The 27806-nt window shown below is 46.1% G+C and overlaps 3 protein-coding genes across 3 annotated transcripts; all 3 read left to right on the top strand.

The window, feature by feature from the left end:
- On the top strand, positions 1 to 27145 carry LOC134284071 (ubiquitin carboxyl-terminal hydrolase 32-like; the record flags this gene model as incomplete). The annotated part of the gene is given in 6 exon segments (XM_062842302.1): positions 1 to 164; positions 230 to 438; positions 978 to 1163; positions 1226 to 1840; positions 1935 to 2262; positions 17353 to 27145. Coding segments are annotated over 5 exon segments (1447 nt in total), but the record flags the coding sequence as incomplete, so codon positions are not given.
- Positions 6149 to 9043, top strand: LOC134290415 (uncharacterized). Its single transcript, XM_062857554.1, has one exon. The coding sequence runs from the start codon at positions 6149 to 6151 to the stop codon at positions 9041 to 9043; it is 2895 nt and encodes a 964-aa protein (XP_062713538.1).
- Positions 9159 to 11447, top strand: LOC134290414 (uncharacterized). The gene has a single exon (XM_062857553.1). The coding sequence runs from the start codon at positions 9159 to 9161 to the stop codon at positions 11445 to 11447; it is 2289 nt and encodes a 762-aa protein (XP_062713537.1).
- Positions 27146 to 27806: the final 661 nt, after the last annotated feature.

Below are 27806 nucleotides of genomic sequence, written 5' to 3'. Positions count from 1 at the left end.
TGATGATAGCTTGGGATACGACTTCCCATTCACGTTACGAGCCGTGGCCAGTGGGGGTCGCATTTGTGCGCTCTGCCCATGGTCGCGGTTTTGCCGAGGATGTGAAATCCCTTGCAACGATGAGCCTCTTCTTCAGGGACTAACCTGCTCCGGTCGATCATCTAGTAAGAACAACACCTACGATTTGTGATTGTAATTTCAATAATGTTACCATTTTGTCATCCGCCAGGCAACAACTCAACACCAAATCTATCCTCGCGCGAGCAGACGCCAACCTTCCGGCGGAAAACGTACGGTAGTTCGACGACCTCGTCGCTGGATGGCATGCAATCGTCCCCGACACCGTCGCTACGAACGATCAACACCAACAGCATACAGATTGCCATCGATTGGGATCCGACGGCGCTGCACTTACGGTACCAAAGCACCCGCGAACGGGTAAGTTCTGTTATATCTATCTTGATAACTTCCTCTGTTTTCTTGGCGTTCCAAACACCGTTCAGATGTCATTCGAAGTGCTGCTCCTATTTTTCAATGACCACAAGTCCGTCCATCAAGAAGCTCCCGTCCTTATCCCTGCACATTTCGGCTCACGATACGAAGTTTTTGCGGGATGCGATGAATACAACTTCCGATATCTTGTAGGTAGTAGAACTTCCATTTCCATATACTCTGCTTCCGCTAGTAACGTTCCACGTTCTGCCGAGTCCCATGCTGCAGCATGACCGCTCGTGCTGCGTTATTTTGCTTAAAAATCTCTGCGTATTTCGAACCAATCGTTTCGTCGATCCCATTTCTCGTACTCGACGGTGCTCTCGACTGCGTCGTTGACGACATCAATCTACTGCAATAAACTTCTAGAAACTTTGAAGTTCCGCGGAGCATCTTAAGGAGCTTGGAACCCGTTATGGGATTTATGCACGAAGTCCCGAACAAGTACTCTGCGAGCCACTGAAAAAACAACATCTGTCTTTCAGCTATGGACGGAACACGAATCCGTGGCCATCTGCCGCAAGCAACAAACTGAACCCGTTGACCTGGATCACTGCCTACGAGCCTTTACCTCAGAGGAAAAGCTAGAACAATGGTACCATTGTTCGCACTGTAAGCAGAAGAAACCAGCTACGAAGAAGCTGCAAATCTGGAAACTTCCCCCGGTGCTGGTAAGTTGATACCATGGTTGTCACTAGGTTTATCTCACATCATCTTTCACGTATTTCGGCAGATCGTTCATCTGAAGCGTTTCAACTTCGTGAACAACAAATGGGTCAAGTCGCAAAAGGTGGTCAACTTCCCGTACGACGAGTTCGATCCGACGCCGTACCTGGCTTCGGTCCCCCAGGAGACCATTCTGCGGCACAAGGAACTGCTGGAAGGCGGCGTCGGTGTCGGCATCTACGACGGACGGAATCACGACTGTCACGACGAAATCGTTGAGTTTGACCGGGAAATGTCGATGATCGATGAGGTGAGCGATGAGGTGTCCATCTCTTCCATTACCGGAACGATCGGTCACGGTAGCGATGGCGATGACTACGATGACGACAACGAGGAGGAGAATGGCCAGCAGAGTGACATCAACAGTAGTACTATTACGCCGGCCATTGTTGGTACCCAGCCGGTGGTTATGGTTCGATCGGAAGGGGCTTCCGGTGACGACAGCCCCAGTAGAGCCAAGGGTCGTTTGAGTATAAAATCTAAGGGACAGCGGAAGCGACTGGTTTCCTCGAGTTTGACCAAGACACCGGTGATCGATGGGCAGTTTACGGACTTCCACAAACACCATCTGAAGCCGGAACGGGATCCTTTCGATCTGAAATATCAACTGTATGCCGCTGTGGTAAGTGTTTGAGCATTTTCATGCGTAGATCTACAACCTACACACTTTGATTATCACACTATTCAATTTGAACCTTTTCTCCATCCACTACCAGTGTCACTCCGGAATGCTGAACGGCGGCCACTACATCTCGTACGCGGCCAATCCGAATGGGTCGTGGTATTGCTACAACGACAGCTCCTGCCGGGAGATTCCCTCCCGGCCGAAGATCGATCCCAGCACGGCGTACCTGCTGTTCTACGAACGGCGCGATCTGGACTACGATCCGTACCTGCCGAAGGTGGACGGCCGACAGATCCCACCGGAGCACCTGGCCGAGTTCGAGGAGAGCGAGAACGAGCTGAAGAAAATGTGCACGCTTATGTAGAAGATAGCCCCGGCGCTGACCGGCCCCGTTCGGGGCCTCGGCGCAACTACGCTAGGTGAGTGGTGTTTGTATTAAAACTTATGGGGCAGTATTCATTCGAGCCCTAACTACCTACAAAACTGAGCCTGAGCCTACGAATTTTACGCCAATGGCATTCGGTTTTTAACTTCAGTGTTGCAAATTCGGTTTCGCCCTACTGTCAAAGATAATGATATACCCGATTAGCTTTTTTTTTCATTCCACATCTTCTTTTACTATTTTGTGATTGGCTCTCTCAGTGGTCAAGTCAAGACAAGTATTTTATACTGTTCCGGCGTTTCGGCCTTTTGGTTGTGGCCTTCTTCAGGGATTGTATATCTACCGTCTACCGTCATGAATAATTTCTTCTGATTTGATCATGAGAGGAGAGATGGAGTTTTCATGTATGCTGTTTGCTAAAATAACATTTTTAGGGAATATTTTTTGCTACACTATCAATCAACATTGCAACGACCGTTTCAAAATTGATGTAACATCATAAGGACCCTGAAATAAAAAAATGCTCAGGTAGTTGGGGGCTGGGACCTATTCCGACGCCTACGAAGAAGAACAATTTGCTATTCCGATCTAACCCTTAGGCTTTCCTATTGCCACCAAGCCCATTATCTCCCGGAACCACCAGAAGGCTTTGCTTCGGAGAGGGACTGGTGCAGTTCTCACTTTCAAAGTTAGATATCTAGTCTTGCAGCTATGGACTCCTCCATGGCCCATGGTCCATGCACTGTGGACCTCCACAACCACAATTAAGTGGACACAGCAGTCAACTCCACCTCTTCGATCGATTCACCGTAGACTCCCAATGTAATATTGTCAGCGAAGTCGACGATCATCGGATGTAAACGCCAACAAAGCTTTCTCAATACAGCTTGATGCTGAGTTACTGTGTTGTACTTATAGACGGAAGCTACTATGCAACCGCTGGGACAGCATGGATTATAGTCCCCCCGCGTAGTCGCCGGCTAAGAATAGCGCTACTAACCCTTTGGGCCGTCCCGGATGGAAGAGAACAAGGGGTTGCGATCATTGTTAGGCCCTCAGCAACCACAAAGTAGAGCGAACCAGGGGAGGTGAAGTGAAATTTTTTATTGACTCCGACCGCCAAAACCGTTCTGACTGTCGGTAGCTTGGCAACAGGAGCATGTGTTTCTTCGGAATCGATTCCGGAGTGCTGAAGGTATCCTTTTTCTACTAGTCGTGCTTTGTGCTTCACCGGCTGGCCTGGCCATTTGCCTCCTCTTTCATGTGGAACACCCATTTAGTTTTCAAGCATCGGGCTCCTTCAGGACGGGTGGCGATTGTCCAAACGCTATTTGAATCCATGGTATGCAATTCGTTCTGAGCGGCCTTTAACCAGTAATCACAGTCGTCTCTCATGTGAATGTCAGCGTAACGTTCAGGAAGATCAGAAAGCTTGCGCTCCCGTTCGCTACGCTTCAACACTGCATCCTTTTCAGGCTCATGTTGTTCTAATTGCGAAGGGAGCGCAACTGGTGTCTTCAGAAATCTCCTCCGTCAGCAGAATTGCTGCATCCGCTGCTTGCTGTATCATCATTGGAGAACATTCCCCCTCTTGCTCATCGAGTGTTAGAATCACTAGAGGAACACATTTCTCATCATTCGTCCAATTCTACGTCACTGGCTTTTACAGTCTACAGTCTGTCTTGGCATTTCACATTTGATGCCGTCCACTGTGTCATTCCGCACCAGCATAGCCATTCCATGCTGACTCAGGTGTTCCATTCTTCGGTTATTCGGATTGCTTGAACACATTCTCGCAGAAGGTTTCTCCAGCTTGACTTCTCGTATAATCCACCTTTCATCTGCGTGGTTCCAATAATCAGGAGAGCCACAGCATCGGAAAACGTCACGTCCACTACTGCGTTGGCAAGCTTCTTTACAGACATCAGATTGTCCCGCAATTCCGTAACGAGCAGTACGTCCTCCATCCGTAGTGGCATCCCTCGATTGCTGCACCCAGTAATTCCTGCAACCTTCGCTTCCAATGTTACACCGTCTTTGGCCACGTTGATGGCAATTGACTGTCTCAGCTTCCCGTATGTTACGAAAACATCTTGACGACTCACCAGATGATCACTGGCACCGGAATCAAGCTTGAAAATAATATTGTTCTTGCTTGGCTTCCTGTTTGACCGATCTGCCATAAAGACTACTCGGTTTTCCGCATTCTCCGCTTTAGCATTCGCTTCATTGTCCCATTCCTGCCTACAGTCTCTCTTGAAATGGCCACGTTTTCCGCATTGGTGGCATCTCCCCTGAAACTTCTTGGCATCATGCTTGGGCTTCATCCATGGCTTGGTCGCAGCTCCCGAAAACGCCGCAGTGTTGATTCTCCCCGAATCCTTTTGCCGTTCTGTTTGTTTCATCTCTTCAGCCAGTAAACGCTGCTTCACCATTTCAAGAGTGAGATCTTCCTCAGCGAGATTTTCGAGGGCGGTGACCAACGGATCAAACGAATCTGGTCGAGTCTGGAACAAGGAAATGACCGCATCCGCTTCATCAATCTTGGCACCGGCTGTCTTCAACTGCCTGATGATATATTCGAATACCAGCAGATGGGCTCGTACAGACTTCCCTTCTTCCAGCTTCAAGCGATTCAACTGCTTCCGCAGTAGATTTTGAGTTCCGATGGACTTCTTTGCAAAGGTGTTTTCGAGGGCCTTCCACATCTCTCTTGCTGAGCAATTGCTGAGGTCTTCTCGCGTACAGCTTCCAGCACTTCATTTGCCAGGAAGCTTACAATGTGGGCTTTGGCTTTACGGTCGGTGTTGGAGCGAGAGAAGAAATAGTTTTCGACACTAGAGTTTTTTGAGCACCCCTATTCTTCTCCAAAAATATTTGCTACTCTCCAACCGGTTCGCTCTTCCTTTATATACCTGCAGCTGGCGATCGTATCGCCGGCTGCGTAATACATAAGCGATGAGTAGAGTAGGTAGCAGATAAACAAATCAGCTGTTTGTAAATCAGTCCAAATAAACCGCCGCGGAGGAAACACATCCTCTTTCGTTACTTTCGAACCGCAATAAAAGTAGTTTTGGTGTTCGCGTGAATAAAGTGTTTCTGTAGTGCAAACGAACGATTTTCTTTCAAGTGTCCGAAGTTAGAAACCGCGGCGGGCGCGAACATTTTGGTCCTTCGAACCGGATCGTGAAAAGGACACTTGAGTGCGGTTCCGTGTTAGGAACCCGGCAATCCCCAGTGCGGTGGGCGGTGCAGTGAAAACAGACAAAGACTAACAGTGCGCGAAAGCCGTCGGCAATAAATTTGCACGGCTCGGAAGATTGCGGGCGGAGTGAAATTTCCGCCGGTGTTAGTACTTCCGAAAAAGAAAAGTCTGGCCAGTGCCAGTGAATGTTTCCGGCGCCATCGCTGCAGCAGTGGCGCGGTACTTGGTGCGACAAGCAGCCAGGAAGGCGCGGCGCCATCGCGAGGAAAAGCGACATCTTGGACAATCTTGAGCGACGAAACCAAGGCGCTATCATCGAGGCGAAGGAGCCCAGCAGCCGGAGGACGGACATCTTTGGGAAGTATAGTGCATGTTGGGTGGATTATTGCATGTGGCTTTTGGTGACAATAAATGATTGAAGTGCATGCGAGTTGCTACTTATTTTGGATCGTAGCCCTGAGGTGTCCGCTAGTTGTTGTTTGTCTCGGTGTTCGCTGGATTTGTTGGCTTGTTTGGTCTTCTCTGGTCGTTACCCCCCTCGCTGCTGTTTACATGGTCGTCGAGCAGTCAATCTGTCTCTCGAGGTCGCAATTTTGTGGAACGTCGAGTCGATCGCGAGTGTTTTGGTGCAAGTGAAAGTGCTGTGCAGTGTGTGATTTTGATTGATTGCGCTTTTCGTAGTTAATCACAGTGCAGTGCCGTGGTTAAATAGTTATCAATGGCCGATCTACGCGCCCTTGGTAAGAGTGAGCGACGTGTGCTGAATACGCTGGAAGGACTGGAGAATTTCGCGCGGAGATACGATCCCAGCCAGGACGAACCACAAATTGCAGTGCGCCTGGAATCCCTGGAGGCAATCTGCAAGGAGTTTTACGCGATTCGGCAACGAATTGAGCTGCTAACGGACGAAACCGCTGAGGATGAGGACGACAAGGATGTCCAAGTGCGCGAAAAGGCCAACCTGGCGGCGCTTACCGAGTTCGAGGAGCGGTATTTTCGTCTAAAGGCTAGTCTTACATCGAAGCGAGCTCCCCCACCACCAATCGCGACGACATCCGGAATCGGTCAACCTGGTGACCAGGAATCCTCTTTTTCAAAGGTGAAGCTGCCAGAGATTCGCCTTCCGTCGTTTGGTGGGAGGATTAAGGAGTGGGTCCCGTTCCGAGACAGCTTTTGCAGCCTGATCCATGAGAACAAGCAACTCAACGACATGGACAGGTTCAGCTATTTGAAGTCGGCTCTTTCTGGAGAAGCGTTGCAAGAGATCGAGTCTGTGGAGCTTTCAGCTGCAAACTACACCGTGGCTTGGAAGGCGCTGGAATCTCGCTACGAGAATAAGAAACTCATAGTGAAGGCCCATCTCGATGCTCTTTTCGCCGTGGAAGGCATGAAACGCGAAAGCTACGACGGATTAAGCAACCTCATCAGCGGGTTCGAGAAAAACCTCCAGATGCTGCAGAAGATTGGAGAAGACACTGCTGCGTGGAGCACAGTTCTGGCCTACATGGTGTATTCCCGGCTGGATCCTGCCACGCTACGGCAGTGGGAAACGCACCACAACTCCAAAGACGTGCCAACGTACCAGAACATGATCGCTTTCCTACGCAGCCATTGTGCAGTACTGCAATCCGTCGCTCCCGTGAGTTCGAAGCCGAGCAGCTCCGACTATCGCTCATCGAAGCCATCCGTTTGCCATACCACCGTCAAACCGTCGAGGAAGTGCCCATTCTGTGGAGATTCGTGGCATCCCGCCTTCGTCTGTGGAAAGTTTCAGCGGTTACAAGTTGCGGAGCGCCTCGAAGTTGTTTCCAAAGCAAGGCTGTGTCGGAACTGTCTTAGCCTTGGCCATTGGGCCCGATACTGCGACAAGGGAACCTGCCGTCACTGCCAGCAGAAGCACCACACTCTTCTGCATGGAGCACCAATCAGATCCTCCGTTCCACAATCGCAGTCAAATCCTCCGACACAAACCAGACAACAGCCACAATCCTCGCAACCAAGACCGAACCCGAGACCACAGACATCAAACGCTAGCAACACTACACCCAGCAACTCTCAACGACCGAGCACTCAGTCACCAGCCACCAACACAGCCACATCCACCACTCAAACACACATTGCACTCCCAGTTACTCCCACACACAACATTCTGCTCTCCACCGCCCTTGTGAGGGTCCAAGATCGTCACGGCAATACTATGCTAGCACGAGCCCTGCTGGATTCGTGTTCCCAGCACTGCCTGATGACGAAAGAGTTCTCCAGCAGAATGCATTTCCACGCGTCGCCATCACTTCTCTCCGTTCAAGGGATCGGTTCGTCGATCAGCACGTCGACGAAACTCGTCAGCGCTGTAGTTCGGCCAAGGTTGGAGGACATGTCGGCTTTCTCGCAAGAGATGCATTTCAACGTTCTCCCGCGGCTGACTGTTTCGCTACCGACAGCCAGTTGTAGCATCAGCGGATGGAACCTTCCCGAAGCAGCCTTCCTCGCCGATCCGCGTTTCCACGAACCAGGACCGGTAGACATCATAATCGGAGCAGAGTATTACATGGACCTGCTTCGAAGCGAGCGACACAAGGCGACTGAAGATGGACCTACGCTACAGAATACTGAGTTTGGCTGGATCGTCTCCGGCAAGATACCCGATCACCCTGTCGGTGGATCGCCATCCTTGACTTTCGTCTGCTCCACGAACGATCTTCAAGACCAGCTCACGAAGTTCTGGGACCTAGAAACCTGTCAAAGTCACAGTACGCAGTCACTGGAAGAGTCAGCTTGCGAGGCGTACTTCAACCGTACAACCGTACGAGACGAGGCTGGCAGATTCATTGTGACCCTGCCGAAGAAGGAGAGTGTAATCAGTCGACTAGGTTATTCCGAGACAACAGCAATCAAGCGACTGATGGGAATGGAAAGACGATTCGCAGCTAATCCCGAACTGAAAGCGATGTACGCCGAGTTCATTCGCGAATACCTCGAGCTAGGGCACATGAAGGAAGTGGAACAAGATGCTGGAGAAGAAGTCAGGAGGTACTTTCTGCCGCACCACGCAGTTCTGAAACCGGACAGCACGACCACGAAGCTGCGAGTGGTTTTTGATGCTTCGTGCCAGACGTCGACCGGCGTTTCCTTAAACGATGCGTTGATGGTCGGTCCCGTCGTCCAGGACGACCTGTCCAGCATCTGTCTACGATTTCGAACACACCGAATAGCCGTGAACGCCGACATTGCCAAGATGTACCGTATGATCCGAGTCCAGCCCCAAGATTACCCATTGCAGAGCATCAAGTGGCGGAACGATCCAAGTGAACCGCTTCGAACGTACGAGTTGACTACTGTCACGTACGGCACCTCGTCCGCTCCATACCTGGCTACAAAATGCCTACAGCGTCTCGCTGAAGACCGAAAGGCGTCACACCCCGTAGCGTCCGAAGTCATCGAGAAAGACTTCTACGTGGACGACATGCTCACAGGAGTTGACACAGTTGACGAAGGTCGGCAGCTGGTGAAGGAAGTCATCGAGCTGTCGGATTCAGCGGTGAAACCCGTTACGAAAATGGAACTCCAACAGCGCGGAGCTTCTCGAAGTCGTCCCGGAGAACTTGCGAGATGAACGTTCCATCCTCGCACTAGATTCCGCCGAAACAGCGATAAAAACCCTCGGTTTAGCGTGGGAACCAGCTACAGATGTCTTCCGTTTTACCTTCCCCTCGTTCAGCTGGACTGCGATGATCACGAAGCGCATTGTAGTATCCGACGTTTCGCGCCTGTTCGATCCGCTAGGTCTGGTCGGACCTGTCATCATTCAGGCCAAGATTTTCATCCAGGAGCTGTGGAAGCAGAGTTGCGGCTGGGATGACCCTCTGAGTCCCGAGTTACAGGAGCAATGGCAGGAGTACAGACGCAATCTAGCTGGATTGGAAAACCTAACCGTTCCCCGCTGGGTAGGAACCGGCGGTCATGCTACTACCATCGAGCTACATGGCTTCTGTGATGCGTCAAACAAGGCGTACGGTGCTTGCTTCTACGTGCGAACCATCTCCGAAACGGGGGAGGTGTGTGTGAGGTTGCTGACGGCGAAATCACGAGTCGCCCCACTCGACAACCTGAAAAAAGGGAACAAGCGTCTCTCGACCCCACGGTTGGAGTTATCGTCTGCGTTGCTGCTAGCCCACCTCTTCGAAAAGGTCGTGAGCAGCCTTGGCATACGTGCAAGGTGCTTCTTCTGGACGGACTCAACCATCGTCAAGTGTTGGCTATCGTCGTCGCCGTCAAGATGGAAGCAGTTCGTCGCAAATAGGGTTTCGGAGATTCAGCACATAACGAAGGACGGTGTCTGGAATCACGTTGCTGGACTGCAGAATCCGGCGGATATCATTTCCCGCGGAATGGCTCCCGTACAGCTGCAATACGAATCGCTCTGGTTCAGTGGGCCGTATTGGCTGAGGTCGGACGAATGCAACTGGCCATCAGCCCCACCGATCAGCGAAGACGAATTCGATCCGGTGGATCTCGAGGTCAAGACCGTCTCGGCAGCACTTCCAGTCATCCAACCAAGCGATATCTTCAGCCTCCGATCATCGTTCAGCGACCTCCAGCGCCTCACTGCCTGGATATTACGATTCCGCTACAATTCGCAATCGGCAAACCGAAGTACGCGACGCCAAGAAGCTCTCACGAAACTCGAAGAAGCGACGAAGGTGTTGGTTCGCCTCTGTCAGCAAGAAAGCTTTCCGCAGGAGTTGGCAGACCTGACGAGCGGCAGAGAAGTTAGAGAATCGTCGAAGATCCTAGCTCTAAACCCGCAACTCGAAGACGGAATACTGTGCGTCGGCGGCCGGCTTCGTCACATCGTCGTCGCTTACATCGTCGTCGCGCACTACCATCGAAAGTTGCTGCATGGCGGACAACAACTGATCATTTCGACCGTCCGAGAACGTTTCTGGCCGACAAGCGTCCGGAATCTCGTGCGGAAGGTGCTTCACGAGTGCGTGCCCTGTTTTCGAGTCAGACCCAAGATCCAGGATCAGCTCATGGCTGACCTTCCACCGGAAAGAGTCACTCCTTGTCCACCGTTTCAGCGCGTAGGAGTCGATTACTGCGGCCCGTTTCAAGTCGCTTACCCGCACCGACGTTCTCGGCCAGTGAAGATCTTCGTCGCCGTCTACATCTGCCTCGTTACCAAGGCTGTACACTTGGAGCTGGCGGCAGACTTGTCCGCTCAAGGTTTCATTGCGACCTTGAAGCGCTTCTCCTCCCGGCGTGGCAAGCCGGAGTTAATCATGTGCGACAATGGCAGAAACTTCGTTGGAGCGAGACGTCAACTAGACGAACTTCGTCGGCTGTTCATCAACCAGCAATTCCAGTCAGACGTAGTCAGGGAAGCGAACGAGGAGCAGATAGAATTCCGCTTCATCCCAGCGCGGTCGCCAAACTTCGGCGGACTGTGGGAGTCAGCAGTCAAATCGTTCAAGCTGCTGTTCAAACGGACGATCGGCACGCACACGCTCCTGTACGACGAGATGGCAACGATTTTGGCCCAGGCGGAAGCAGTTCTGAATTCGAGACCGCTGACGCCGCTCAGTAATGACCCGGACGATTTCGAAGCGTTAACTCCCGGGCATTTCCTCATCCAGCGTCCCCTCACGGCCATTCCGGAACCAGATCTGGATGGAATTCCCGAAAATCGACTGTCAGCCTTCCAAAAGGCTCAACGGTACACACAGCAGTTGTGGAAAAACTGGTCCAAGCTTTACCTGTCGGACCTCCACAACCGGACGAAATGGACTGTACGTCGGAACAACATTGCAGTAGGGACCATGGTGGTTCTGAAGGATGAAGAACGACCGCCTCTAAAGTGGCAGCTCGGCCGGGTGACAGACGTTCACGCTGGCGAAGACGGGAATGTGCGGGTCGTAACGGTTAAGACCAAAGACGGCAGCTACCGCAGAGCAGTATCAAAGATCTGCGTGCTGCCCATCCGTGACAATATTGTATCGTCGAACGGGGAGAACTAAGTCTCCTCCACCGGCGGAGGTCGAATCCATCGGCCTCCGCATACCAGTTAAGTCGTTTGTATATTGTAATTTTCGAAAAAAGTAACCCGCTCATTTTTCCCAGTCACGATCGCCCCTGGCTCCGGTCATCCGGAGCAGTCTCCGACCAAGATTCCAATCGAGCCTGTCAAGCGTACCCCTGTCATTCGAGGTCTGTATAGTTTCGGTGGTGGTCAGATGTTGCATGGAATGAAGTTCGTCCAGCATGAATGCTTCAGCGGCGTCCAACGCCAGCGCTTCGGCGCCCCGTTAGTCCCGTACTTTATTTGGTACCACCCTTGACTATTTTGAGGTAACCTGCAACCGCATCTGGTAGAGGGCAGAAGTGCACATTTTGCCCTTGGCGTGCTACAAGTGGTCGTCATCTAGCTTGGCCAGTTGATCGACGCTCGCAGTACGTAGCTTCGTCAAATCAGTAGCAGTCCGTAGGTAATCCCCAGAAGTCATCGTAGCTGAGCAGTGAGAGGGATTCCGATGCCACCCGGCGTCCGCGGAGGCCATGTTGGCCTCCGTTCCAGGCAAGTCCTTTTTTTATTCGATTATAAAGGTAAAAAAGCACCCTCTCATCTGTTCCAGCGATAGCGATCTTCATGCAACATCACCACCGAAATGAGTCAGCCGAGCAGTCAAAGTTCCGATGGCAACCCGCCATCCCAGCACGACAACCCGTCGTTGCAGTTTCGCAGTCACCAGTACCGACGGAAATCCGTCCTAGCGCGACGAATCCTGTCGCTGCAGATCCGCAGCCACAAGTTCCGACATCAGTCCCGTTCGAGCGCGACAATCAGTCGCCGCATATCCACAGTCCAAGTTCCGATGGCATCCCGCCGTCCCAGTGCGGCAATCCGTCGTCTCAGATTCTCAATTACCAGTTCCGACGGCGCACTGCCGTCCCAGCTCGACAACCCGTCGTAGCAGTTTGCAGCCCAGTCCGCAGATCCAGTGAAGTTCCGCCCAGCACCTTAGTATCAACCCTAAATCAACGACCCGTCTATCCAGTACGAGAGTGAGAGGAGCATCGGTACCATCCGGTACCCGCGGAGGCCCGCTGGCCTCCGTTCCAGGGAAGTCTTTTCGAAATGCGATTAAAAAGATGAAAAAGCACCCTCTCATCTCTTACAGCGCTGTATTTCACCCATCTCCAACGAATAGTAGAAGTTCCGACGGCATCCTGCCGCCCCAGCGCGACAATCCGTCGCCGCAGTTTCGTCATCATTCGTTCCAATGACTTTCCACCGTCCAGAGCGACGTTCTGTTGTCGCAGTCCAGCCAGAATCGTAAACGGTGCACTCGTCTAATCCGTCGCCGCAGTCTAACCAGTCCGTCGGAGTAAACATAGAAGCAGAACCTGAAAGAAACGTTACCTATCATCTAGTCCAACAGAACCGATCACCCGATGCGGAAAGGATTCATCTGTGCCACCCGGCGCACACGGAGGCCAAGTTGGCCTCCGTTCCAGGCAAGTCGCTTCATATTTTGATTATAAAGGTAAAAAAGCACCCTTTCATATTTTCAGCGACTTGACCGGCGGCCAGCACCAGAAAACCCGATCCGATCGGCGAAGTAAGCATGCGGCACTCCTACTTACCTGATTGCAGCCTTCTGAATCTCTTCAGCTTCGAAAAAATGTTCTTCTAACGTCGTCGCCTCCGTTTTCCACGTCCGTGAAAGCACCAGCAGCAGATTGAAGCAACATCGAAATCGAGACTATTCGAATGTAGGTCAAAACTGTTGACATTCAAGTCAACCACAGAAACTAGGTCAGTAGTGCGAGTCGGCTCCAGATATATAATGAATTGTTTTGCTCTGTTTTGCTAAGTACATAGCCTTTTGGTTTCGATCCGTCTGATCAAAACAAACTCAAATTGTGTGCGCTTATGTTAGAATAGGATAGGTAATTGTAATCAGAGATTCCAAGGCGGCCGGCATATGTTGGAGCGAGAGAAGAAATAGTTTTCGACACTAGAGTTTTTTGAGCACCCCTATTCTTCTCCAAAAATATTTGCTACTCTCCAACCGGTTCGCTCTTCCTTTATATACCTGCAGCTGGCGATCGTATCGCCGGCTGCGTAATACATAAGCGATGAGTAGAGTAGGTAGCAGATAAACAAATCAGCTGTTTGTAAATCAGTCCAAATAAACCGCCGCGGAGGAAACACATTCTCTTTCGTTACTTTCGAACCGCAATAAAAGTAGTTTTGGTGTTCGCGTGAATAAAGTGTTTCTGTAGTGCAAACGAACGATTTTCTTTCAAGTGTCCGAAGTTAGAAACCGCGGCGGGCGCGAACAGTCGGCTTCATCAAACTTCTCTCGTTGTCCAGCAAACTCAAGGGGGTTCTCCGTCAAGGTCTTCAGTACTCCACAGAATCCAGGAACATTTTCACCCTGTAACTCCAGTTCTGGAAGCCTTGTCCACCATCGAATTGAGATATTCCGTGCGTCGATTCACGTGTTGAGGGACCTATAACCTTTTAAGGGACGACTCGGGTAACGAAGGCGTTCACAAACGAAAACAGTTTATTTGAGAAACACGTCTGTATGACTCGAGGTCTGGCTTGTGAATAACAGTTAGGAAAAAATAACAGCGGTTGGTCACCAAGGGCGTAACCAGGGTGGGGCATTAGGGCGATAGCCTACTGCGTCAATAACTCTGAAATTGAAGACGAGATCACCGAAGCGGAGGAAATCATCCCGGCACTGCGGTAACAGTGCGAGGTGCAGTTGGCCACCGCAGCTTTCGGCTATGGAAGGGCCCGGCAGGGACACCGGTAGCCTTGGTACAAATACCTGTGGCGGACACAAATTAGTACGATAAAGTAAGGAAGCTAAGGTGGGCTGATCAGTATGCCAACTGACCTTGCATGAGCCAACGCAGGTTTGTTTCAGGTGTCTGGAACCTGGATACAAGTCATGGGACTGCAAGGCCCTGACAGGAGCAAGCTATGCAGGCGTTGCGGCGCCGAAAGCCATAAGGCACAAGACTGCACGAGTACATCCACGAGTTTGATTTGTACCGGAAAATCCGTGAACAACAGGCATCCAATGCAATGGGTGGCCCAAGGTGCCCGGGCTTCAAGAAAGCCGCAGTGAACAAATCACAGTGATGAGATACCTCGTCCAGGATTTGTTGTCTACTACCTATGAAGGCTTCATGGTCCCCAAAGTAAACGGGGTCTTCTTCTGTAGCTGCTATGCAGCTCCGCGGTGACTTCAATGTCTGGGCCGTGGAATGGGAAAGCCGTTTCACGAACCAGCAGGGTCAGTCCTGCTAGAGACACTGGTCATGCTAGATGTCGACCTGGCCAAAATAGTGGGACCAAGAGAACCACCAATCGGAACGGCGTGGAGTCGTTTATTCACGTAACTTTTTGTAGTCCTGGCCTAACAAGTAGTTCGAACTGGAGAGTAAACGATGGCTACATTCACAGCGATCACCTGGCGGTTCGCTACAGTATCGACTACAACAACAGTAGGCAGCGGGTAGAGGAAGAGACGGCTAGCCCAAGACCACGCCCTCGCAGAAGAAGGGGTATTTAGGGAGGCGCGAAATGGGGGACCACCGGCTTACTGGTGGACTCAAGCGATTGTGGACCTGCGCCGCGCCTGCCTACGGGCTAGGCTGCGGATGCAGCGAGCACGATCTGAGGAAGATCGAAACGAAAGACGGTTGGTGTTCGCCGCTGCAAAAGTCGCGCTGAAGACCATGATAAGGGCAAGTAAAAAGGACTGCTTCGAAGTTCTCTGTCAGAGTGGCAATGCGAATTCGTGGTATGATGGCTACAGGATCGTGATGGCTAAGAAGAGAGGTGTAATGGCTCCTACAGAACAATTTCCAGAGAAGTTGGAGGGGATCATCGAGGTGATTTTTCCGCGCCATGATTCTAGTCCTTGGCCTCCTTTCGTAAAGCATTGGGTTGGCGATAAGGAGAGGGTCACCGATGTGGAACTTGCGGGGATAGCAAAGTCCCTTAGCGTAGGTCAGGCCCCAGGTCAGGACGGAGTTCCGAATCTGGCCTTATAAGTAGCTATTGCAGAGGCTCCCGAGATATTGAGGTCTGCTATGCAGAAATGTCTGGACGAGGAAGTTTCCCATAAGTATAGAAGAGGCAGAGCCTGGTTCTATTGCTAATGGCGGGGAAACCACCCGGAGACCCGTCGGCATATAGACCAATATGCTTTGTCGACAAGGCGGGATAGGTATTCGAAAAGATCATCCTCAACAGAGCACCTTCGAGTAGCCAGTTCGGCTTCCGGAAGAGGAGGTCGACCGTAGACGCTAACCTGTCGGTTACCGCCGGGAAAGCACTCGAGCGTAAGAGAAGGAGGATTCGGTACTGTGCAGTAGCGATGTAAGGAACGCGGTTAATAACGCCAGTTGGTCAGCTATTGGCGATGCGCTCCTGCGTCTGGGGATACCCGGGTACCTGTACAAGATTCTCGGAAGTTACTTCCAGAATCGAGTACTACTTTACGACACAGAGGTGGGTCGGAAGTGCTTTCACATAACCTCATGAGTCCCGCAAGGTTCCACCCTGGATCCGGTGTTTATGGATTGTCATGTACGACGAGGTGTTGCGGTTAGAGTTCCCGGTTGTAGAAGGGATTGTCGGCTTTGCTGACGACATTACGCTGGAGGTCTACGGTGAATCGATCGAAGAAGTGGAACGGACTGCTGCCCTCTCGATCATCCTTATGGTCAGGAATGCTCACAAGTTGACAGTTTTTCTCAAAACCCGGGTGTTGTGCCTACTCGTCGCATTAAGTACACATTCTAGAGCAATGCAGAAGAGTAGGCATGAGAGTCCGTCACCTTGTCGTACTTCACGGCGAGACCCGAATGAGCTACCTTAAGCAAGGGAGTTGTATCATTTCTGTTCTCTGCTACACTGACGTAGTCGTTTCCTTTGTTGCCAGGGGACTACGTTCTTCACGCCATTCAGGTGCTTGACGAAGTGCTTTGTCCACCTTTTAATCACCTAACATCCGTCCTTTAAGAGGCTACATACTCGCCCAACGCTCGCCAAGTCACGCTCCCCCTGGTCCGCTTATCGTGCTCTCTGCGCTCAACGCCTTCTTGTGCCAACCGGATCAGCGGCAAACACCAGCTTTGCAGGGTTGTTGACCGGCATTCTTGCAACATACCCTGCCCACCGTATCCTTCCGGCTTTGGCCACCTTCTGGATGCTGGGTACGTCGTAAAGTAAAGTAAAGTGGTTCATTCTTCTCTGGCACATCGCCGAAGATCGTCCTTAGCACGCGTTGCTCGTAAACTCCGAGTGCTTGCATGTCCTCCTCGTGCATGGTTCATATCTCGTGTCCGTAGAGGACCACCGATCTTGTGCATTTGATGCGTGGGCGAATCTTTTTAGACCGCAGCTTCATCTGGAGCCCGTAGCAGGCCTGTCTTCCGCTGATGATGCACCTTCGAATTTCACGACTCACGTTGTTGTCAGCCGTCAGTAAGGATCCGAGGTAGACGAATACCTCCACCACCTTCAAGAGGCTCCCACCCTTATTTTCGTGGCGTTTTTTTTTCTTCTGAAAAAGATGGATCTGCTGTTCCCCCGTTTCACGTTCTGCCGGATTCCATGCTGCTACATTACCGTTCGCATACTTCTCGTCGGGCGCTTCGTTCCATCAACTATTGCTTTACGTAACGACGGTACTCTCGGCGGCGTCTGGTGTGCCTGCGTTTACTGTATTCCGGCAGTGAGCTAGTACAGTGTGGGTGGGGCTTTGAACTACATATCTTATCGTCGACTAGACCTACCTGAGCGTATTAGTCCTCTTGTGATACAAGTGCACCGTAGTGCACGATCAGTAAACCCCTGATAAATTATCTAATTGACCCTTTTCCCTATTGCAGGTAAATTCTTCAACCTCTCGCTGCTGCCTTCCTCCGGTAAGTAGAGGAAACCTTCCAAGCACTCACGAGCGACGATGCGGTTTTAGGGTTTTGTCGTCGTACAAAGCGCGCGGAAGTCAACGTGCGCCAGCGGTGATGATGACGCCAAATCCGTTGCAAACACGGCTCCAGAGATCTGTTCCTTCATCTGATTGAGACAAATAGGAAGAAGAAAAAAAAACGCACCAGTCAGGGTGTGGTGTGTGCGCTGATGTGCTGTTTTTTTTTAACTCTTACAGTGTATTAATTACGTATCATAGTGGTGGTTATAGAAGAGACCCCAAGATATTCATCAGCACTGGAAAATTATTGTTTTCCTTTTCTGCGGCTGTTGTATTCTTTATTCCCAACGCTTCGTTTTAGAGCTTATCAATCAAAACAAATGTTTACACCTACCTATTCCTCACGCGTAAGAAGCAATTTTCTCTTTTTAAGTATGTATTTGGTGGGGTTGTATCCCTTTTTGGCGTAATAGTCGTTTGGCCAAAAGGGATAGAGCCATCTATAATAGGCATAAAATGATACCAACTAATAGTGTAGCATGGCCAATCGGGAAGAAATGCGGTGGGACGCGTTCCGTCCCGCATCGTTTCCCCTCTGCTGTAGGATTTTAGTATCGATACTAGCTTTATTAATGTATTAAGCGAAACAACACTTAGATAAATCCAATCAATTAATAATCAAAGAGAATTACCTACCGGGTACTGTGTTTAGACAAGACATTCGTGCATGCTAGCTAATAAGCGACTAAAAACATTCCGATTTATTGTAAACGGTGGACTTGTGTGCAAACAAGACAAACAAACGTCATCAATCGCTACTATCGATGTAGAGGAGTGATTAAGTAAATTAAATTATTTAGATATGGCAATTGCAATTGGATGAATCCCACTGTCAGGGGGAGACGTAAGCTTATGTTGCTTGTAATACAGGGGATTTATTAGGCAATCGGACACAGAAAGGTTGGAAGGGGTTTAAATTTATTCAGAACTTGTTCATGGAAAACTGGTGGAATTTATTTACTTGTTCTCTTTTTATTCAGTAATAAATGTAATCACAATCATGTTTCGGAACTCGGGCAGCATGGGTGACCCTAACGATCATCTTGCTCGTACTTCGCCCTTAACACCACTCAAGGATAATGAGCAATAATTGCCAATTATTACTTCTTTTGGGATATTTTTACCTTCTGTTTCTTCAAAGTAGCATTGAGCAAGTTTGGCTGAGACATCGATTCGAATCGGACCAGCAGAATCGATTCGTCGAATTAATCGATTGCTTTGAATCGATGTTTTCACATCGGTTCGGTATTATTAAATGTTACAAAACCATAAAATGCTTGCAGCATGGAGTACAAGTTAATGGGATGATTTATTTGTCTTAATACATTTATTATCATAAATTGTACATCGAACCGTCTCTGGAGGAATTCCTGGATGAATCCTTGGAAAATTCCTGCAGAAATACCCTGAGGACTCCCTGGAGAAATCGTTGGATGCATGCCTGGAGCATATTCTGGAAGAAATGTTGAAGGAATCTTTGGATGAACTCCTAGAGGATTCTCTAAAGGAAATCTGGGAGAAATCCCTGTAGAAGAAACATCTTCACGAATGTTTGGAGGAATCCTTAGAGAAATTTCTGGAGAAATTCTTGGAAGAACTCCTGAAGGACTTTTTGAAAAAAATCGTTGGAGGAATCCCTGAAGCAATTTCTGGAGGAACCTCAGGAGGAATGCCTGGAGGATCTTCTGGACAAATTCCTGGAAGAATCCCTGGTGGAACTCCTGGAGAAATTCCTAGAGATATTCTTGAGGAAATTTCTGATTCACTGGAGTAACCTTCAGAGGAATTCTGGGAGGAATTCCTGGAGAAATTTTTGAAGAAATTCCTAGAGGTATTCCCCGAGAACTATATTTGGAGGAATCGTCGGACAAATTTCTGAAGTAATCTTTATAAAAATCCTAAGAGGAATCGCTGGAGAAATTGCTGAATAAATTCCTAGAGGAGTTCCCAGAGGAATTCCTGCATGAAACCCTGGAATAAATTCCACAAAGAATTTCTAAAGGAATCCATGGAGGATTTCCTGGAGGAATTGCTGAAGGAATTTACGAAGGAAGGAATTCCTGGATCAATTCTGGGAAGAATTCCTGGAGAAATTCCTGAAGAAATACCTGGGGTAATTCCTGGAGAAAATCTTGGTGGAATTCCCAGAGAAATGTGATGGACTCCGGAGAAATGCCGGCATGAAATCCACGAAGAATGTCTGGAAGAATGCCTGGAATAATTCCTGGATAAATTCCGTGAGCAATTTCTGGGGGCATTTCTGAAGGAATCCCTGGAGAATTTCCAGGAGGATTCCTGAACAAATCCTTGAAGGAATTCCTAGAAGAATCTCAGAAGGAATTGCTGTAGAAATTCTTAGAATAGGGAATCGCGCCACTTGGGCGGTGGCTTCTATATACGTTTGTTTTCCACTATAACTCAGTCAAATTTGAACCAATTGACACAACTTTTGAAATGTGGCGAGATAGGTATAGTATCTACCCGTGTACAACATTTCAAGTCAATTGGTTCAAAATTGACTGAGTTGTAGTGGAAAACAGACGAATATAGAAGCCACCGCCCAAGTAGCGCGATACCCTAATTCGTGGATAATTTCCGGGAGGAATTCCTGGGGAAATTTCTGAAGGAATTCCTAGAGGATTTTTTGGAGAAATTGCCGTAGATATTGTGGAGGTATTCCTAAAAGAATTCCTGGAGGCTTAGCACAATTCCAAGAGAAATCCCTGGAGACATGTCTGTAGGAATTCCTGGACGAATCTCTAAAAAAATCCCTAAGAAATTTCTAAAGGAATTCCTGGAGAAATCCCTGCATACATTCCATGGCGAATCCTTAGAGAAGTCCCTGGAAAAAAAACTGTAGATTTTCCATGAAGAACTACTAGAGCACTTTCAGGAGGAATCTCTAGAGGAATAGCTGTAGGAATCTCTGAAAAAATTCATAGAGGAATCTCTAGAGAAATTTCTAGAGGAATTCCCGGACGAATCCCTGTAAGAGTTTCTAGAGGAATCCTTGTGGGAATTTCCAGAGGAATCCTGGAGGAATCCCTTGAGAAATTCTTGGAGGAATCCCAGGATGAAATCCAAGGATCAATTTCTAGGAGAAGTTTCTGAAGAAATCCAAGGAGGAAGTACTGAAGAAATCACTGAAACTCCAGAGGAAATCCTGAAGGAATCCTATAAAGAGTATGCAGTGGAACTTTTGTAGCAATGCCTGAAGGAGTTCCTGAGAAACCACAGGAGGAAACTTGAAAGCAATCCCAAGAGAAATTCCTAAGGGAATCTCTAAACAGGAAGGAATCCCAAAGAGAGTGCTCGGAGGCATTTTCAAAATAATCCTGGAAGTTGTTCCCGAAAGAATCACAGAAGGAATTTCCAGGTGAATCCCTGGAGGAACCTTGGAGAAATTTGAATTGAATTATGAATCCCGGAAGCAATTCCTTGCGAAATTCCTTAGGGAATCTCACGAGAGTTTTCTTAGCAAATTCCTGGAAGAATTTATGCAGCAATCCCTGGATAAAAATTTGAAGAAATTCATGTCTGCAGTAATTTCTAGACGAATTATTGAAGGAATACTTGGATGGACTCCTAATGGATTTTTAAAGAAATTCCTGGAATACCTAATTTTTGAATAACCTCTCTAGCAAACTTATCTGAAAGAATTTCTGTAACACATTCCTGCAGAAATACTTCGAATAGTTGCAAATGGAATTATTAGAGCATTCTCCTGCGAAATTCTGAAAGGAATATATGTAGAAATCCTTGAAGAAATCTCTGAAGTAATAGCTGCAGAAATACCTTAACCCTTTGAAGCCGGAATTTTTCCAAGCGTTCTTTTGGAGTTTTTTCTACATTTTTCTGTAGTTTTGGTATTCAATAGTATAAAAACGGTAGAATATTATGCTGAATATTTTTTCTGGACATCCTAGGTCATCCAAACTATTCTTGAGTTTAGATCCTAAAGTCTATGGCTGTAACGGTAACTTCTTTCATTATACAAAGCTGCGATTTGCAATCTATCATGTCCAGTAAGTCTTCTGAAAATTCAATAGACAGTAACAGATCATTTGGGATATCCTAGATCATCCAAACTGTTCTTGAGTTTAGATCCTAAAGTCCACGGGTGTAACGATAACTGATTTCATTATACAAAGCTGCGATTTCTAATCTTTCATGTCCAGTAAGTCTTCTGAAAGGTAAATAGACAATTTCACATCGGTCGGGATATCCTAGGTCATCCAAACTGTTCTTGAGTTTAGATCCTAAAGTCTACGGGTGTAACGGTAACTGCTTTCATTATGCAAATCTACGATTTGTAATCTATCATGTCCAGTAAGTCTTCTGAAAGGTAAATAGACAATATCACATCGGTCGGGATATCCTAGGTCATCCAAACTGTTCTTGAGTTTAGATCCTAAAGTCTACGGGTGTAACGGTAACTGCTTTCATTATACAAAGCTGCGATTTCTAATCTTTCATGTCCAGTAACTCTTCTGAAAGGTAAATAGACAATATCAGATCAGTCGAGATATCCTAGGTCATCCAAACTGTTCTTGAGTTTAGATCCTAAAGTTTACGAGTGTAACGGTAACTTCTTACATTAAAAGCTATGATTTGTAATCCATCATGTCCAACAAGTCTTCTGAAAGTTACAGTTGTTGTTTTTATCAACTAAGCTTCATAACAGTAGGGAGCCCATAATATCCCAAAAATATATAAAAACGCGTATTACTCCTCTAACTGCTTTGGTAAGTACAGCGGATTATGTAACATCTTAACGTTGTGGAAAAAGCTATTATCACAAGTGTAGACCTGAAGCTATGGTCTCCGGAGTAGTGATGTTGATCTGGAATATCTCAAAACTATCATTACAGATTACAGTCTAAAGTTCATTGTGAGGCTAACTACTGTTACTATCAAGAGCTAAACTTCAGGATAGTTTGGACGACCTTCAATGTCCCAAAGGTTCATAAAAATATATAGTACACTTTAGGTTGGTCCAGTCACCGCTATTGATTATGAAACGTTACTCAGTATGTCAGATATAGCTGATGTTACGAGTGTAGACCTGAAGTTCTGAACTCATGGATAGTTTGGCTGACCTGGAACATTCCCAAAGTGTCTCTAAATGACATTTGAGATTTTAAGATCTTCACGGATGTCAGCAGATCCTATGCTATTATTTATGGTGAAAACACAAAGTTTTTCTTGTAGATTTGAAGGGCTTCATTATAGAACAGTTTGGACGACCGTGAATGTCCCAAAGGTTTATAATAAAAAAGAACTTCAGATTGTTCCAGTAACTGCGGTTGATTATGCAGCGTTACTCAGTATAACAGATATGGATACAGTTACGAGTGTATACCTGAAGTCCTGAACTCCAAGGAAGTTTGGCTGACCTGGAATATCCCTGTAGTGTCTCTAAATGTCATTTCAGATTTCAAGAGCTTCACGGATCTCAGCAGATTATGCTATGCTATTATTTATGGTGAAAACACATAAAATTTTTCTTTTAGATTTGAAGTGCTTCATTATAGAACAGTTTGGACGACCGTGAATGTCTCAAAGGTTTATAATAAAAAAAATGGACTTCAGATTGGTCCAGTAACTGCGGATGATTATGTAGCGTTTCTCAGTATAACAGACATGGATACTGTTACGAGTGTAGACCTGAAGTCCTGAACTCCAAAGTAGTTTGGCTGACCTGGAATATCCCTGTAGTGTCTCTGAATGACATCTGAGATTTCAAGAGCTTCGCGGACCCCAGTAGATTATACAATACTATTATATATGGTGAAAACACATAAAATTATTCTTGTTGATTTGAAGGACTTTATTATAGAACAGTTTGGACGACCCTAGATGTCCCAAAGGTTTATAATAAGCTCTTAGACTTCAGATTGCTGCAGTAACTGCGATTGATTATGTAGCGTTTCTCAGTTTAACAGATATGGATACTGTTACGAGTGTAGACCTGAAGTCCTGAACTCCAAGGTAGTTTGGCTAACCTGGAATATCTCTATAGCGTATATAAATGACATTGTAAATGCCAAGAGCTTCACGGATCCCAGTATCTTTTGCAATGCTATTAGTTGTGGCGGAAATGCATAAAATTATTCTTGTTGATTTGAAGGACTTCACTACAGGACAGTTTGGAACACCTAGAATATCCCAGAATATAACACCTTTTGATATTCTTGATGAAGGCTAAATTAGCATTAGCATTAGCATTAAGCGAGTCGCACAAATTCGTAGGTGGTACAGTCCTAGACCGCTGTTATGAGGGTTGCCTCCTTCCCGTCCGGACCAAAGCACAAAGATTTGGAACTAATCTCTGACTCTTAGACAAGACTGACGCAATCCTCCAATGGTCGAGCACTGTCCTGGCCACGTCCTTGCGACTGCTGAGGAATGGGAAAGGATGGTTAGTTTTGGACACCTATGAAAAATGTAGACAACTCTACGATCTCTCAGGCCTAGGTGTCACGGGAATTTGGGTGTTGTTAAGGGTAAACTCCAAAGGATACGCTTGGTTAACGTTCAGGCACACCATTGTTAGACTGCTTCGAATCAGTTGTCTGCCCAATTCATCCTGTGGTTTCCTGATCATCTTGTTGGCATTTGGTTGAATTACTAGATTCTTCGGTTGATAATCTGAAATATAAAATAATATTAACCCTTTCTTTCCCACAAGGTTTTTTGACATTTAAAAATAGATAAAATGGTTTCTAAACAAATCACCAGAACAAAAGATGTATAGTTTTACTCCAAAATATCGTTAGAAATGAAAAATTTGATTTTTGAGGTGGATCACCTGTGATCCATTGGGAAGATGGATGCACTGAAGGCACATATATACAAATTTTGTTTTTTTTTTTATTTGTATATTGTTTTTCCTCAAAACTATATAGGTATTTCGTCCATCACACCTTTAATTCATCTTGAGATTCTAATCTAGCCCTTCTGCAAAACTTAATGAAACTTGTCGGACTTCTTACAGTTATCATAAGTAGTTATTCGAACATGGCTCGCTTAGAATCTATGGATTCTCTTCTCGTACCATATATACCCTCCTGGATTAATCTGCGACATATTGCCGGCGATAAATAGATAATATTATATGAAATAATGACATTTTTACATGAAACACTATTAACAATGGCAAATTTCTTGGATGTAAACAAACATGCTAACAAGGAACAGGTTAGATCAGAAAGTATAAAAATGTCGTTATGTTCCCAATGGATCACTGATGATCCACATGTTTGTTCATTAAATTAGTGTTTTATTGTCAACTTGTTTGTAAAACAATATTTTATTGTGGTCATATACATACTATAGGGCACGTTAGTATTTTTTTCCGTTGAGAAAAATGTTCAGGCTTCGGAATATCGAATTTTTGAATATTGTTTGAATTAAAATAGAAAAAATACCGACTTTCGCTAAATCATTAAGCTCTAGAACATAAACGAGCAGAGAAATTTTGACCAAACTTTGCATAATAGTTCATTAAACATATACAAACATCTGATGAAAAAATGGAAATTATCTAACTTATCCTGTATTTGTATGAACAGTGCAAAGTAGTGGATCACCTGTGCTACCATGGGAAAGAAAGGGTTAACATCGGATATTCTTGATGAAGGCTAAATGGATACATATAAACGAAACCCACATCCAAGTTTAGCTTTTAAAACAACTGGTATGTCAATTGAATTATTTCGTTTTTTCAAATTTCATGGTGTTCAGGATGTTCTAGGTAATCAATGAAGTCCCAAATACAAATATCCCAATTTTTCCCTAATAGAGGACTCAATTTGCAACAACTTTGCCAAAGACAGTATTCTGTTTTATTGAATGGGTGAATTTATACAGCCGTTTCTATGTTGGGGTCATATATGACCCCTCCGGTTCCAAAGGATTAAAGGATCTCTGGAGAAATTCCTGAAGGAAACCTCGAAAACAGCACTTGAACAATCAATGGAGGAACCTTTAAAGATATCCCAAGACAAATTCCCGAAGAAATGTCTTGTGGAATCCATAGATGAATTCCTGCATCACTGCACTTCCATCACTCTGTGGAAAAAAAATCCTGTAGGAATTGCTCATACTCATATAGTTTACGAAACTAGAAACAAATCTTAAACAGTCATCTTGATTCCACAAAACTGCAATGCCTATTTGCATATCCACATAACGGGCCGCTTAAAAGTTATCTCAAATCAGCCCCCATCCAGAAAAAAATCCTAGCTACGCCAATGATTTTACGACTCTGTGTCGAAAATTGATATAACGTTGAGACAATATACATTCTGAAGAAAAATGAAAATTTTATATTTTTGAATCGAAAGAAAAATCGATTCCGTAGATTTTGTGGGGCTTCAACATTGATTCAAAAAATCGATTAATCGAAACAAAAACATCGATGTTGTGAACATCGATTTGAAATTGCCCAACGCTACTTCAAAGGCAACTCGTACTTGAATATCTTAGGCGCTTCACAGAATTTCGGCCTTCATTATGGCCAAAAACTTCTCAATCGGAAAAAGTTCAGGCAAATGTGATGGGCAACGCCATCTTTGAAATATTACGGATCGAAAGATAAGGTTGACGTTTAAATGAATTCAACTGCTTCCTTGCTTTCTCTGAGTCAGCTGCCACCACATACGACCAAATTTTTCAGTAATATCGGTACTATGTTTTCATGGACAACTTTTTTTATGATTTCGGAAAACTTTCGACCCACACTGCTGGTGGAAGCATAGTTGTCCCATGTGCATTTTTGGCAATATTGAATTTTTGCAGCCCATGACCATATATCGTGGGGTACTACCATATGGGGAAATAAAAATAGGTAGTTTGTTCCGGAAATTGTTGAAAAAATGCATGGCCGATTTGTAACATTCTTAAAAGTGGACGCATAAGCGTCACGTTTCATTAGAAATCATATGGAACTATAAAATCGCTCTAAAACAAAAAAAATAGTGCTCAAATTAAAAATTGGTTGATGTTAGAACACGATTCAGCACTTATACTTCATAGTTGAGACAATTTACTTTTTTCGAACTTTGGACGCGATTTTCTTGATTGTCTGTTTTTGCACATGGGACATTTATGCGTCCACCGGCAGCACAAGTGTCCGACAAGGATGACAAAAAAAAAATAAGACATCCCCAATGGTTGATGATAACGAGATGTAATGTAGTCAGAGCGCGATGTGTCCTGTTCCCCGTTTTCTGATATTAAGTATTTTATGAACACACTGTTTAATTTAAAACCACCACCCAAAATCGATTATATCTGTGTATATGTATGTAAGTACACCTATCTGGAATATGAGGTACTCACTATAACATATAGGATTCCATCTATTGTTACTCATCCCGTGTCGGATGTTTTGTTTTGTTATAAATTTTTCATTGTTTCCTTCAATAATTTTCGTCTGTGTACTATAATACTTATGACAGGATTTTACTTTTGTGGTTCTTCTCCGAACTGTTGTTTTGGTATAAAAATACACTCTTTGCCACCGTTATTTTTTTTAGGAATAAGGCTGATGTCGTTTAATTACCGTTATTTTCACTCATAATTATTACTAACTATTATTATTATTATTATTGATTTCCTTTTGTTACGTGTCGAATGTGACTTGGTTGAAGCAATATTAAATATTGATGAATACTGTTGAAAATGAGGATGAAGGTGGTGTCTTATTCTTCCGAAAGAAAGCCTTTGAACCTACAGCAACATTTTACACTTAAAAAAATCCGCACATATTTATTGGAAAAAATCCATCTCACTCCATTATTACAATCTACATACAGTGTCGGACAAAATAATAAGACCACCACCCGTTTTTCTTACAAAATGGCCAAGTTTGACGATGTGATACTCGGTTTCTAGTGAACCGATTTGGCTGAAATTTTGACAGTCGCCATGGAATTACGTGAATTTTGATTTGTATTTAATTGATTGAGTTCTGTTCACTACATCAAAAGTTATGGATATACGAAACGACAAAATAACACAGTGCAACATTTTTTTGTCTCAAGAGCAAACTTATGTGTCTCCGAAGGATTTTGGGCAGCTGAATCCGAATCCGGGCTAAGATTTGCTCCAACACGTCACAATTTTGAGCTATACCTTAATTTATAGGGCAAAATATGCGATTTTGGGCTTTTTTGACTGCCAGCCGTTAAGCATGGAAATATTTTTATTGAGCAATAAAAAGTTTAATTGGTCAATTAACATCTAAATTAACGACTCATGCAAAATATTTCGTTTTACCTAATCAAATTTGATACATTTAAGCATTTTATGTTAGTATGAAAACTTGCATGCAACTTTTGGAAGGTG

This window comes from Aedes albopictus, chromosome 3 (genome assembly GCF_035046485.1).
Source record: "Aedes albopictus strain Foshan chromosome 3, AalbF5, whole genome shotgun sequence".
Taxonomy (NCBI): domain Eukaryota; kingdom Metazoa; phylum Arthropoda; class Insecta; order Diptera; family Culicidae; genus Aedes; species Aedes albopictus.
The sequence above is the reverse complement of the archived record's forward strand: the minus strand, read 5'-3'. Positions and strand labels throughout refer to the sequence as shown.

Excerpts from the sequence above, each read along its gene's own strand:
- LOC134290415 (XM_062857554.1), top strand. The coding sequence starts at position 6,149 with ATGGCCGATCTACGCGCCCTTGGTAAGAGTGAGCGACGTGTGCTGAAT.
- LOC134290414 (XM_062857553.1), top strand. The coding sequence starts at position 9,159 with ATGATCACGAAGCGCATTGTAGTATCCGACGTTTCGCGCCTGTTCGAT.